Below are 15002 nucleotides of genomic sequence, written 5' to 3'. Positions count from 1 at the left end.
TTTAAAACAAGATAGATTCTGTGTTTGCCCTTCTCCATTCCTCTGGACTTCACCCATCCTCCATTAGCTCTCAAAGATAATCTCTAACAGTTCCAAGATTGCATCAGCTTCTGCTAGTTCCTTAAGTATCCTAGGCCTCGGGTAAATTTCATCAGGGTTTACTGACTTGAATACTTCAGACTTACCTAAATGTTCTTTAATCTGATCTTTGCCTATTTTGACTTGTGTTTCTTCTACCTTGTTGTTAAGTATCTGGTCACAATTTAGCTTTTTTTTAAGTGACAACAGAAGCAAAATAGGCATTAAACAACTCTGTCTTCTTGATGTCATACGTTGCTAGTTCTCCTTCCCCACTAAGTAGAGGACCTTCTCTTGTCTTTGTCTTTCTCTGGCTCCTAATGTATTTATCATAATTTTTCTTATTGCCTTTCATGCCCTTGCTACGTGTAACTCATTTTGTGTCTTAGCCTTTCTGCTTTTGTCCCTACATGCTTGTGCTATTATTTTGTACTCCTCTTTAGCAATCTGTTTGTGTTTCCATGTTTTTGTGGGATTCTTTTCTGATTTTCAGGTCATTAAAGAGCTCCTCATGGAGCCATATTGACCTCTTACCATTTTCTCTCTCTTTCCTTCACATGGGGATAGTTTGCTGTTGCACTTTTAATATGGTTTCTTTGAGAAACTGCCAGGTCTCCTAAAGTCCCTTTTCCCTTAGATTTTCTTCCCATGGGACCTTACCTGCCAGTGCTCCGAGTTTGTTAAAGTTTGCTTTTTTGAAGTTCGTTTTCCTTAATCTGCTGCTCTTACTCCTTCCTTTCCTCTGAATTATGAAATCTATCATTTCATGGTCACTGTCAACCCAAATTGCCATCAACCTTCAGATTTACAACCAATTCCTCCCTCTTAGTGAGCATGAAGTCTAAAGTGGCCCCTTGGTTGCTTCCTTCATCTTCTGAAACAAAAAGGAGGGTGGGAGGGAGATCAGGGATGGGGCGTGGGGGAGGGGGGCAGGTTCTGGGAGGCGCTTACCTCAGGCAGCTCCCGGAAGCAGCAGCATGTCCCCTCTCCGGCTCCTATGTGGAGGTGCGGCCAGGAGGCTCTGTGAGCTGCCCCATCCACAGGCACCGACCCCGCAGGTCCTATTGGCCATGGTTCATAGCCAATGGGAGCTACAGAGCTGGCTTTTGGGGCAGGGGAAGTGTGAGGAGACCCCCGGTTGCCCCTATGCCTAGGAAGCAGATGGGGGACATGCCGCTAATTCCAGGAGCTGAGCGGAGCCACGGCAGGCAGGGAGCCTGCCTTAGTCCTGCTACACCACCAACCGGACTTTATCGGGTGTTCCGGTCAAAAACCAGACACCTGGCAACCCTAGTCACAGGTCAAAACAAGGAAACCAAAGGGAGACACTGAGTGGAGAACCACAGACAACAGCTGAAAGTTCCTGCACTGACAGCCCTGGAGACCTACATTCCTCTGTCTACAGAAACAAGCACCACATTCGATGCAGCAATATTCCCCACACGCTTCCTATGGTGTCCCTTACCCAGAAGAAAAGCAGTTAGAGCAAGAGGTGATTATCCAATCATCAGCCTCTCTGCCAACAAACGTACGAATTAGCGTCAACTGCAATGGTGGGGTTGTTTTTTAAATATATGAGAACATTTTTTCACTCAGAACCAACTGTGTGCTTTTATCATGTGTTTTCCAAAAAAATCATTTTCCATGCATATAATTGTTTTTCAGTTCTTCATAATTCTACGTGCATTCTGTACTGATCTCTCAATTTATTCATTTTCCAAAGGGTGAACTTTCTTTTTGTTTAATTTTTTTATATTTTCTTTTATTGTGGCCAAGTTATAGTTCTCTCTCCCTGCTGTGTTATTGTGAGAGTTCAGGAGAGAGCTGGCATTGTAATTAAAATGTAAACAAATAAAGCCTTCAGGAATTCCAGTTGCAACCATGGGGTTATTTGTTTCTGTATCAAACCATCGAGCATTTTCTACAGCCACTTGTTCACTGGTTCACAAAAGCAGCTCACCTCAATGCTACCCACATGCCATGATGCATTCCATAAATACTCACTGTTTCGCTCTGAATCTGTACAGAAGATAGAGAATGTAAATACCCTGCACTGAATGTTTGAAAAGTGCCAATACTGAACAATCCAACTGTCATTGTTCCAATGCAAATTGCTAAAAGAAAGGAGGACAAGAGCAAAATACAGTCTGACAAGTTCTGAGGTCCAGCTGAAATGCCAATGGCACAACTCAATATGATGGGGGGGGGGGGAAATAAAGGTGGCATACAACTCACTTTTGAACAAACCAGTCCTGAACCCATTGTATGCAGGCTGCTTGCTAATGTAAATTAGAACATTTTTATGCCACCTGCCCAATGCCAATTGTCAGCTGAGTTTCATTAGTGGGACTGTTCTGGCCATACCCGTTTACTTAATCCACATCGCCAAACCAGCACAGGCGTTGCTTTGGGGTAAATCAACCCATTGCCAGTTCCATGGCTAGATTCTGTTAGAGATGTCTCACAAAGCTACTGCCACCCTGTAGCATATCGCACCCTGAGATCTGACAGATTATAATCATTCTAAAGTCTGAACAAACAGGGCTGACGGTCTTTGTATGCAGGAGTGGCTGGAGGCTTTCAAGAAAGTTGTGAAATCTACCACCACTGAAAGAAACAAAATAGGGCATATTGCAAACCCTGGTGTAAATCTAGAAAGCACAGCTCAGAGAAAGATTTTAGGGTCAAAACATTATGCATATGTTGCTGTTACCTGTTGATATAAGGAAGAATGCTTTCTTCTGGATTAGTTATGTTTTAGTTAATTTTGCTAAGCTTTCCAGGTGGGCTCTGTGAAGGGCAATTTTTAGGCCTTAGCTGTAACTGTAAGATGCCCTTAACATGTTGACCTTGGTAGTGCTTTGTTTCCCACATTTTGAATTGATCAGTTCCTCTTCTTTTTGGAAACCTTAAACCACTGGTACATCACATGAATGGCATGTACAGTAGACTGTAGTTATTGGCCAATGCGACCATTCCTGGGAATAGTGCCTTTTTTTATATGGCACCTCAAAAATGTATATAGAAACAAGGCCCTAATACCCAAAGTTTTGCCTAAGAGGATTCCCCCTTTCCTGTCCCCGCCCACATACACACACGCAACCAACCTGGCTGATAGAAGTAATAAAGGTGTGATGCGTAGGAATGTTGCTAAGAGAATTTACTTTATTCATTGGTCTCAGTCATTTGACAAAAGACTCCAAAGGTTAATACTCCATGTTGTGTGTTTGCTCTCCAACTCTTAGGCACTACATGAGGGCTATTCAAAATTTTCCCATAAAAATTGAATTCAATTAAATAAATTGTCATTGAATTCATTTATTTATTTGGCAAAGTGCCGGTTTTCGCAGAAAATTTTGAATTTGTCAAAACTTGTTGATTTTTCAGCTGAAAATTTTAGGGTTTCCCCCCCCCCCCCCAAAAGTCAAAATTTCTCTCAAGATTTTTTTTTCCTGACAAGCTCTAGTTCATACCAATGTCACATAATAAGGCTCAGTATGGATTGCTTACTGCTACACTGGCCTACCTGCAGTAAAATACTGTACCTATTAAGTACAGATGGGTATAAGGGGTATGCTAGTATTAAGAATGGCATATCAAAGTGGCTCTGTTTTTGAAAAACTATCTATAAAATTCTGCCTGTTTACTCTTCCCTGCTTGTTACCAGATGGCAAGTTCAGAGGGGATGGATGAGGTGTAGTGTCTTACCTCCATGGTATGAACACCGGCTTGCAACAAGAAAAAAAATAAGTGTTCAACTTAGTAAATGTCAACCATGACCCTATGAAATTACTTTCCCAAACGAAAATCAGGAGAGATGGAAAGTCAGCTAATAGACGTGTATGTAAACAGGAATCCTGTTTCTGGATTGGGGAATGTATGCACTAAAGAGATAACAGATCTTTACGGACAAAGAGTGTCCTGTCCAGGAAAGCAGATTGTTGTGGTTGTTTTTAAATGTTTTGGCAAGCTGGAAAAGGAAAGGTTATTTTAAAAGGAAGGGATATTTTCAGGTTATGTTAGACTTAAATTTAATCATCTTAGAAAAGCCAAGGATGATCTCAATAATTTGGTTTGGCTGAGCAGAAAGAGATCAGAAACAGAGTGAACTAGAGGATCAGTATTATTTCTGAGCACACCAATGTGCTTGAAAATATTGTTAACTTTAGATGAGGGATAATGAAAATTCCTATATTTACAGAGGGATTCAGCATCACAAACTCCCACTAACCCCTGTTAAATCTCTGCACACTGCTTTGAAAATTTAATGGAAAGTCCACTATCTATCCATTATCTATCCACTGGTTCCTTTGAAGGATGAATTTACAAAAATCCTAAAATTAAAATATCAGAAATATCATCTCCAGAAATACAAAAACTATGAGTTGTGGAGCTTCAAAAAAATGGCATCGCAGAGCCAAACAGTCTTTGCATCCCATAACTAATGTCTCATATGGGGAACAACCATGTTATGGTTCATAGTACTTATGGGAAATGCACCCATCACCGTGAAATACCCAGCTTAGTCCAGGAGTATCCCAACATTACCTCCATCCTTGAAAGGAGTCAACATTTTCTGACTGTTTGGACCAGATTGTTGGTAGATGAATTCTTTGCAATTGCAGGAAGAGGCCTTCTTCCCTCCCAAACCTATTTTTTTATGCTAGCCTCTGTCCCATGGTATAGTGCAGGGGTCGGCAACGTTTGGCATGCGGCTTGCCAGGGTAAGCACCCTAGCGGGCCGGGCCAGTTTATTTACCTGCTGACGCAGCAGGTTCGGCCGATCGCGGCCCCCAATGGGAGCGGCGGGAAGCCGCGGCCAGCACATCCCTCACCCGCGCCGCTTCTCGCCGCCCCCATTGGCCCGGGACAGCAAACCGCGGCAAGTGGGGGCCGTGATCAGCCGAACCTGCCGCATCAGCAGGTAAATAAACTGGCCCGGCCCGCTAGGGTGCTTACCCTGGCGAGCCGCGTGCCAAACGTTGCCGACCCCTGGTATAGTGTCTGTTGGACACTCCCAGCGCTACTCAGTAGCCCTCACCAATAGATGCTCTCCTAACGAACAGGGGATGCCATTGGCTAGAAGGTGGCAGGACATCTGCACAGTGTAACCCAGCCTGAGGGACCCCGCTGTACGACCAGGCTGATGTCCTTTTTAATTAAGTTAGTTTTTAGGCTAATTGTGTCAGATAGTTTGCTGGTCAAATGAGAAACCATACACATTTCTACAAAGGCCACAAACAATTTGGCCTTTAGATATGTCCTATTTACCTAGAGAGGAAGAGCCTGCAAAATACTATCGGATCCTATGCAGCAAATTGAGTTGATAACACTGGAAATCAGTTTGGGGGAATAACATAAATTAATCTGATATTCAATTTGGAAGTGCCAACTGGACATAAAAAAGAGAAATCTCCCATTAGAAGTACCTGAAAACATAATTAATATAAGGTTTCCACTGCACTGAGCAGCTGACATACCTGCTAATATGGAGCAGTTGGTCATTGATTTAGGCTATTAGAACAACAGCTGGCCTACTTCAACCAACCAAAGCCCTGAAATATTTCACGAAAGTGTTATCTACAAACGACGATGGTTCCTGCCAAGTCTATAGAAACAAACTTCATCTCAAACCAAGTAATTTGCTACCTTTCATTCATCTAAATTAATAACCTAAAGGTTAATGGAGCACTCTGTCCCAGTCAAATCACCTTTATTCATGCATGGGTTGTGGGGTAATTGAGAAACAGGTGATGCACACATTCTGGTTTATGTCTTGATTTTCTCCTCCTCGCAAGGATTATAAAACCTGATGAAGAAACTAAAAGATCTCATTTTACTACATACAGCTTTCTCTCAGTTGTTCTTCAATTCAAGAGCTGTCTTGCTACTTCAGAAGAAAAAAAAAAAAACTATATCCCTTTGAGGTTTTGACTCAACCCTAGAGCTGTTTTTCCAGTAACTAATTAATTCTTTCACATTGTTCACAATAATATGCTACCTCCTTTTTGAATACTTTTTTTTAGTTAAATTAAATGTATATGCATAAAAATCAAAAAGTCTATATTAAAATTCATTTCCCCCTAGGCCCTGTTAATAAGCTGATATGCACAATTGGGTAGGCAACTGTCTGGCCACCTGGCAATCACTAGTCATATTATCTTTTGTTTTGATCATGTATGAAACCAGCTTAGAAGATGATACAATATTTTTGTGCACTTAAATATAGATCGGTCTCCAGATACAGCTGTACATACATACAAAACACAGATTATTTCTATTTTACTATATAGAGATATATACACACACACACATATTATCCTCATATACATTATCCACATATATACATTTGTTATACACCCCATGTCAAAAGAATATACTGTTCTTTCAAAGGCACACACATAGCAGTTAGGAACCTAATGCCCATTGAAAATCAATAGGAGTTAGGCAACACGTATGTAGACAATTTGGAAAAATATGGCATGGTCACTAGCGGGTGGGATGCTCTGTCCATATAGGCTACCAAATGTCCCATTATAGAACCTATATGGAGATAGCAGCCACATCTTACCCTATATAGTGAACATGCCATATTTTTCCATGTTTTCCACATATATATTCAGACTGTAATAAGTGAAACTAACGTTCGTAACAGTTTACATAGAGAGTAAAAAAAAAGGCTGTCATACAAGTCTAAAGTGAACTAAACACCTGTTATTTGGCATTCAGATGTAATTTACATATATTTGTTCCACCATGGCCTGATTAGTTGATGAATTTCTTGATCATGTACAACTCTGCAGACAGTTTGCTATGCATGAAATTGTTGGCCCAAATTGTTCTCTCATTTGTTCCATTTCACTGAAAACCTCCTACTATAACTTCAATTGTTAGTTCTGGAAATCACTGGGAAATGTTTTGTGGTGGCATGAAATCAATACAAGTTGCATCTCCATACATGGAATTACTGCAATAACAGGGATGTTCGTCAGTGCTTTTCACTACCGTAGGCAATGAGAATGTCACTTGAAACTTGAACGACACCTGGAACCTTGCTGAAAGGGGCAGCTTTGCTGAACTGCAGACACTCCTTTAAGCATCTATGATTAATTGGTGAATAAATCTCCCACCATATAAGTAAACAAAGCTAAGAGTGCCAATGCAGATGGAAAGGAAAGTTTCAGTTAGAATGAAAAAAGTGTCCAAATATGGACAGACAAAGCCCTGATCCTGAAGTATCCAAGCTCTGAAAACATGCAATCCATCATGCAAGAGACAGAAGAGGTCAGCCATTAATTAACATCCAAATTAAATCTTTTCAAGTAAGGGTCAAAACTGCTTTTGTTTTGACATTTAAATCACTAGCAATGTATTTCCTAGTTTAGCATGCAAGACACATCACCCAAAGCCTCTTTCTTAATTGCCTTCATTTTTCATGTGTACTATTTGATTTATTGTCCATTAAAAATACCTCAAAAAAGCCACGAATCATGTATGTGTAGTATAAACATGATTAATGTAACACAATTACATTCCACATATGATGGGGCTGGTTAGGAATCTCTCCGCATGATGGAGCATTGTCACTGGCAGTGACCTGCCAGCTCAGCTTGACTAAAACAGAGATTGCAGAAGAGAAGCATTTGAAGGCCACAAATGATCCAGCAATGTCTAAATACTGTACTGAAAGTAAGTCACTTATCACCTGATCAAGGAAAATGCAATCTTGCCTGTTTGACAGCAGAGCATTGTTTTAGGACCTTGCAACTCTCCTGATGTTATCTGAAGAACAGGTTCACAAATCTACAAAGAAAAATATCAAGCGATGGTATTGCCCAGTAAGGTGAGCATCTGTCCACTCAGTTTAAAGTAAGACTAGCATTCTAGCGCAGGTTATGGGCAAAGGCAAATAACAATTGTTCAGTATTATATCTTCCGTCAACTATTGTTACCCATGTAGTATATTTGTGCTTTTTAAGGACTCAACTGTGGCTGAACCTACATAGCCACCGAGCGGGAGCGGAGGGAGTAAGTTATAAGATCTCACAGTTATGACTTCTGAAGAAACTCACCAACGAGAGCCCAGGGCATAGATGGAAACCTCCTACTCAGGCTGTGCCCCTTAAAGTGATTTAGCAATTTACTTTCCCTTCAATGCAACACTTTGAAGGAGAAACTTCCTGTAATTCAACTGGTCTCCTCATGAGCATGCCACATGGGACCACACCTTAGCCTGAAATACGCACAGCGATTCCTCAAACAGAAGTATGAACAATGTGTCAGACGGTGAATTTTAAAAACACAGCCAATGTGGACTTAAGAACTGCATTCTAATATTCTCTTCCCCACTAAAGTAATTAAATAAACCATATTTCCTGCGATCAGAAAAAAATGAAAATGTGGCTAAATCAAACTCTGACTCAAAAATTCACTCCGAGGCTGCCTATGGAAAGTTTTAATCTGAAATAGCTCTTTTTGCCAAAGTTATGACTATCTGAAAGGTATTTTTTCCATTATGCTACAGATGCTAAAATATGAGTCCCCTTGAATGCATGCTGAAGAGAAAGTTAGATGCAGTGTTTTGAATATGACAGCTTCTTAAAAAATGATCTTAAGAAAAAAAAGAAAGGGAAAGAGGGGAATAGAATAAAGGGATATTTAGATATGAAGGAAGAGAGATTTAGGGTTTGATCATATACAGTTCTATAGGAAGGCGTATTGAATAAAGAGAAAGGGGATTAGGAAAACAAAAAGGTGTCAGGAAGGGTGGAGGTGGCCATTAAGTGAAATGTAATGATACAAATCAATTTAAAAAAAAAAACAGTTCAGCTGGACTACAAAGGATGAATGCTAAGAAACAACAATTGGATCTTAAGGAAACTAATGGAAAGGAGGTCATGGGTATGCAACAGAACATGTGTAGTAGTTATGGTCAATGAGCAAGAAGTTGAAAGCAAAACAAGCCTGCTGCCTAATCCTAGGGGCAAATGATAGTCTAGGCACAAGTCCACCTGGTTTCCTCAGAATAGGAAACAAACTGATTTCTTTAGTGAACCTTAAACAGCAACTTGAAATGGAGATAGCCATTAATAGGGAGGTAGGAAGCAATATCATTTTAGTAGGACTCTAGCTTGTGTGATCCAAGAGGTTCCTACAGCTACACTAATTGGCCCGTTGTGTCCAATTTTTACTTCTAAAATCATGAGTTTAGTCCACCCACCTACCCAAAATCATGAGATTTAAAAAAAAAAAGCAGTTTGGTTTCTTTTCATGAGTTTTTGGGGGGTTTCTGAGCTTTAACAGTGAATTTGTTTTCCCACTTTTCTCCAACATGGAAGGCTAGAAACATAATTTGTTTTTTTTTAAATGGAAGCTGAGAATTGGATGCAATCTCATGACTCCAGAAACCTGGGGTTAAAGAAAATCACTAAATATCACGAGGCTCACAATAAAATTATGAGAACCGGCAGCACTAAACCTCCTTCCCAACCCCTGCTACTATGGAGAGGGGCGAGTGGATGGGTGCTATGCAACATGCTTCCAAAATCCTGCCTCCATTGAGGAATGGGAGGGAGAGTGGAGATCAGCTATTAAGTTATTGTCAGCCAGTGGCTTCTTAGGCTACATCTATGCTATCAACTAGGCGTGTGATTCCCAGCTCGCATAGGCCTACGCACGCTAGCTCTTATCAAGCTAGCATGCTATAAACAGTAATAGCCAGGGTAACACGGACAGCGGCAAGCGGTGACATGAACTAGCCGTGCAGAGTACAAACGCTCCTGAACCCCATGGGTATGTACTCAGCACACCTAGCCTGTTCCACTGCTCTCTACTGCCAGTGCTACACCAATAGTCAGAGCAAGCTAACGCAATATGTCACACAACAGATTTTCACTCATAGGATACAACGCATGTGGAACCCCTTTAAGGGTAAGAAAGGGGTTTGGAACAACTTCTTGAATGCTCTGAACTAGACCATGTTCTCTAATCTATTGTTATCACAAAACCCCAATTATTCTTATTATTAACCATTTGCATTACAGAAGAATTACATCAAGGCTGAATTTGACCCTATAGATTTATATTCAAGTGGTCCTACACATTACACCCACTGCCACATTTTCTGGGCATGCCATAACAAAAATGAACACTAAAAATATTAGTGTCTTTAACTGAACACTCACAAGTGACCAAAAAAAAAGCTAGGATCTGCATTGATGGTAAAAGATTTCTAACTCGAGGCCTCATTGAAGATTGAACAGAACAGCTTTAAAGTGTACCCTGAAGTTGACCAAACCCAGGCTTTGGTGAAACTCTGGAAGAAGCTCGTTCCCAAGGCAAGAGCCCCGATGATCCTATTGACTTCAGTGGGGCTAGGCTTTCGTCCTTGCACTTTTCATGAAGCCTGGTTGCAACTGAGTAGCCTGGTTGCTACCAAGAGTAACCCTTCAGATCCTATCTGCCACAGTTCCAGCAAATCTCAGTGTCTCTTACTCCTGCCTTCCACATCTTCCTTAGAGTAGGGTATTTTCTAAACATTATTTTTGTTGAATTCATAATAAATTCTAAGGCTAGAATGGATTCACCTAGATTAGCTGCAGCACGACCTTAGATCTCCTTGCCTAGCTCTGTTGAGCTCTCTATTCCATGTTGCTTTTCATTTGTCCTTGGTTCATCTTTTATGTATTCTGTATATAAATATACTTTCCTTTGTCAACCTCCTAAAATAGTTCCCACGTAGGTTAAAAGCTGCAGCGGTTCTTTTATTGTATATTATTTTCTTCGGAGTCCTATGCTTCAGCTGATTGTATTTCTTCTCTGACGGTATTTAAAAGTTTGCTGAATATGTGAAATAACTTTTTTATTGCCAGAATGCATGCAAATAAAAAAAGAAATAAATGCCTCTAGCTTTGGTCTCTCTTTTTTCCAATAAGTTTCATGTATAATGAATATAGCTGCATTTATGGCCAACTAGTAAATACATAAGAAACAACTATAACCCATACTTAATTACTGGAGGAAACATTGGCAATGGAATATACAGTATGTTCTTGTTGAAATTAAAAAGATCAAAAAAACAAATATGATTGTTTCCCTGCTCTTCAGTGGAGAATTAAAAGCTGCTTGGTTTATTGAAGACTACAAAAGCAATCACCGTTATAGACCTGCTTTGCATACTGGCTCTATTAATTTACATACTCATGGTAGGCCTCACATTCAGATACAACTGTTAAATTATACTGCTGTTGAGTAATGGGTATAAAAATAATGCAACAGCATGCAAAGTGTATTTAAACAGGCACAATTAAAAATATTGATTCCACTGAAGACAAGACTGAAAAGACTATGCACAGATTTAATATTGTCACATCCAGGACACACTACTTATGAGTGATTGAGTTAGCTAGACTTGCACATTGACAATCTGTCTTTGTCGCATGTTATGTATTAGACTAATTTAGCATCTGATTATTAAAATAATTTAATTCCCAAGATTGTTTTGAGATATTTTCCCTCCTGCTCTTCCCCCTCTTAAAATTAATAATGTCTTAATTATTGTGTCAGTTTCACACCAGTGCAATTTGCAGGTCACCACAATGTAGCCCAATCAACAATGTCTTAAACAGTTTGTCCTTTATACTGCTAAACAGAACGAGGACAAATCAGCGAGAGATTTGGACAGACGTGCTAAGGCATCAAAGTACTCAGATACAGCCAAAGAGAGAGACAATAAAGGTTATTTGCATTTTACTAAATTTTAACATGTGGACATTTTTATCCTTTGAGGCCATGAAACCCCCAACATTATGCTGTTTGACTGCTATGTCTGTTCAACAAATTGCTGGTCTTCTTTTAAAGAAAGCGAACACCTGAACTCTATGGAATCCAGAAGGTGCCCAGCACCTCTGAAAATCTGGCAACTCATTTCAGTGCATAATGGCAACATCTTCAAAAATGCCTAAGTAACTTAGGATGTTACGTTCCAGCTTCAACTCAGGCACTTAGAAGCCCAAATCACATTGAAAGTGAATAAAATGTATTGCCTAAGTCACTTGTGGAGATGGAATTTAGGGACCTAAGTCTCTCAAGTGCTTTAGAAAAGTTGACCCTAAATTTGGATCTAATCCAAAGCTCACTGAAGTCAATGGGAGTCTTTCCTTTGACTTCAGTTGGCCCCTGGTGACAAAATTATAGTACATGTTGTAGTAGGAAGAGAGCCTGAGATACAAGATAAGCCCTTGTATCAGAGGCCTGGTATAAGGCAGGACCTGCTCACAAAATCTGGCAAGAATAGGACTGATATTGTAGAAATACACATTGCTGAGAGGTGCTAAGTACAGAGTACTCACACAAACACATCCCAATATCAAGTGGTATCAGAGCATCCCGATATCAAGGATGGTACAAAACATTCCCCAAGGATAACAGAAACACACTGATGCTTTCTAAAACATAAGGTCAGGATGACAGTATGTAACTTGTTTATATCAGGGTATAAAGATGCATCTCAGAGTGAGTATCTTTGGCCAGCCTAGGGGGCAGCGGAAAGCCCCACCACTGACCGAGCTGCATCCATTGTCACGGGCATACATGTCTTAGTATCCTCATAGAGTCTGCCAGGTGCTATTACCATGTTTTGTCGACAATAAACCTGGCCGGGTGCCTTCGTACCTTAACAGCTCTTGTGGTTATTGGGCAGTTTGCTCGAGGTCTGCTGTGCCAACTGTCTGCACAGAGCTGGGACAGCACACAGGGAGAACACACACACACACACGTAGCCAAACATCTAACCACACATGTATCTGAGATTTGATATAAACTGCAAAACAGAGCAAATACTTTCACTCACAATATAATCTTAAATAAGTAGGGGATGGAGAGGGGAAAGGTATTCCTTAAATTGAATTTTATTGCTTTTTATTTTTGATCCAAACTCTGAATCTTACTTTCACATAAATGTTATTACATATGAACTGTTAATTTCAGCTGTTGAACCAAATGTGATCAAATGAAAAGGCTACTAAATAACATGAATTATGGGGAAAATGCAGTTTTTTATCAATATTTAAAGCTCACATTAGGTACCATATTAGATTGACAGCCTTGAAGTCTCAAATCCTCAGAACAGGTCCCAATACAGAATGAACAATAGCAGTGCAAGCTTCACAACATTGCATCATTAATGTACCCGGAAAGACAAACTCTAGGGTTGAAAGAAGAGTTAAATCTCCATGGCCCATTCAGTCTTTGCCCTGTCTGGGTAGAGTGTACGGTGCCAAGAATCAATGCCAGCTCAGCTCTGGTGGTAGTTTTTGTGATGTGGACACCTGTCCGTTGGAAAAGGGACTGGACCACCAGATCAACTGCTTAGATCACAGAAGAGATGGTGATAACTTTTTGAAACTCAGGCCTGATCCAAAGCCTACAAAATTTTATGGAAAGCCTCTCATTGATGTCAATGGGCTTTGGGTCAGGCTCCTGGAATGGATGCACACCAGGGAGGAAGAAGGAATTTATACTGAAATGCAAGTCAAGATCCTTGTCTACAGTTAAGTACTGATACAGCAGGAAAGGCAAAGAAATGCAGGAGGTGACTCATTCATAAAAATCAGAGGATGAGCCTAAGCTTCCATGTAAATATTCAAACCCCAACAGATAAATGTGCAGAATTTTGCCAACCCTAATTCATAGCAAAGTTCAAAATCTGTATAAATAAAGGATTTTAAGGGGAGGGGAGGAGCTATTGTAGTACCCAGGTGGAAGCTATGCCTGGAATCATGTTATAAAGAGGAAGAGCTCTCTGATAAATTCAGTGTGATACGAAAAACACACAGACTGTGGTTAATACAGATTTTTGCAAAAATGACATATGAAAATTACACGTCTTACAGTTCAGAATTGGCTGGTCCTCTGTGAATTCAGATGGCTGTTCAATATGAAAAACCTTTTGCTGGAATCCGGGGATGCATTCTAAATCTTCTGCAAATACAAGCAACAGCACCTGAGGAAATAGAGGGAACGGACTTTTAATATCCACTTGCTCACCAATCTTCTTGGCTTTCATGAATGGTAACAAGTTTGGACTCAATGTTCATTTAAAAAAAAACACACACACAAAAAACCCACCCACATATCCAGCACATCACAGCTTCCCTTTAAAAAACTTTCTAACCATTGCTTTGCGCGAGAAGTTTCAATCAGCATATACACAGGCAGATATCGAGAGTGCAAAAAAATAATATGTCTAAAGATACAGCTACACTGCAGCTGGTGGGGTAATGCCCAGTTTGGTAAACAGACATGCACTAGCCCTGCTCAAGATAGCATACTGAAAATAGCAGTGTGGCAACATGGCCTAACTGCCTGAAAACAATACTGCCCAACCCCTGTGGTATGTACGTGGACAGTTAGCCTGAGCCACCATCCACATTGCCCCAGGCCCACATTGTGCAGATGTACCCAAGATTAATAATGCTCAATTCAGAAATGCACTTAAGCACCTGCTTAAAGTTAAGTGTGTTCTTAAGTCCTTCTGAAGTCACGGGACATAAGCACGTATAAATAGGGCTGGAGTATGCTTACGTTATTTGCTGACTCAAGGCCTATAAGCTTAGGTTAGTTTAGTAAATCTCTGAGCTAGTGAAGAAGTCTTTTGTTCAAGGGCAAAGTTTCATGTCACAAAAGTTTCCTTTGTATAAACTCTGGCAGCAGACGGAAAATGTCAATTCCCCACCCCCACAAAGCTACAATTTGTCCGGTTTCCCCATAATCAAAAAGTTGTTTACCCCAGTGGAAGATTGAAAATGGAATGTGTACATCATTCTGTAGTTGGATCTGAAGGTTAAAGTTAAATACAGCTTGTGTCACTGTTAGTATCTGATCACCAAAGCCCACTGTCACCACAGGAACATCTGGGCAAGGGA

At 40.4% G+C, this 15002-nt stretch overlaps 1 protein-coding gene across 1 annotated transcript in view; it reads right to left on the bottom strand.

Moving 5' to 3' along the window:
* LOC112106846 (cadherin-13) overlaps positions 1 to 15002 on the bottom strand; it is a 743971-nt gene that overhangs the window by 603825 nt on the left and 125144 nt on the right. Inside the window, exon 2 of the mRNA XM_024200308.1 lies at positions 13969 to 14080. Coding sequence (XP_024056076.1) covers positions 13969 to 14080 — 112 coding nt within the window. The remainder of the gene's footprint in view (positions 1 to 13968; positions 14081 to 15002) is intronic.

The sequence above is a fragment of the Terrapene carolina genome, unplaced genomic scaffold, assembly GCF_002925995.2.
Source record: "Terrapene carolina triunguis isolate 2854851 unplaced genomic scaffold, T_m_triunguis-2.0 Scaffold33891, whole genome shotgun sequence".
NCBI classification, from domain to species: Eukaryota; Metazoa; Chordata; order Testudines; family Emydidae; genus Terrapene; species Terrapene triunguis.
The sequence above is the reverse complement of the archived record's forward strand: the minus strand, read 5'-3'. Positions and strand labels throughout refer to the sequence as shown.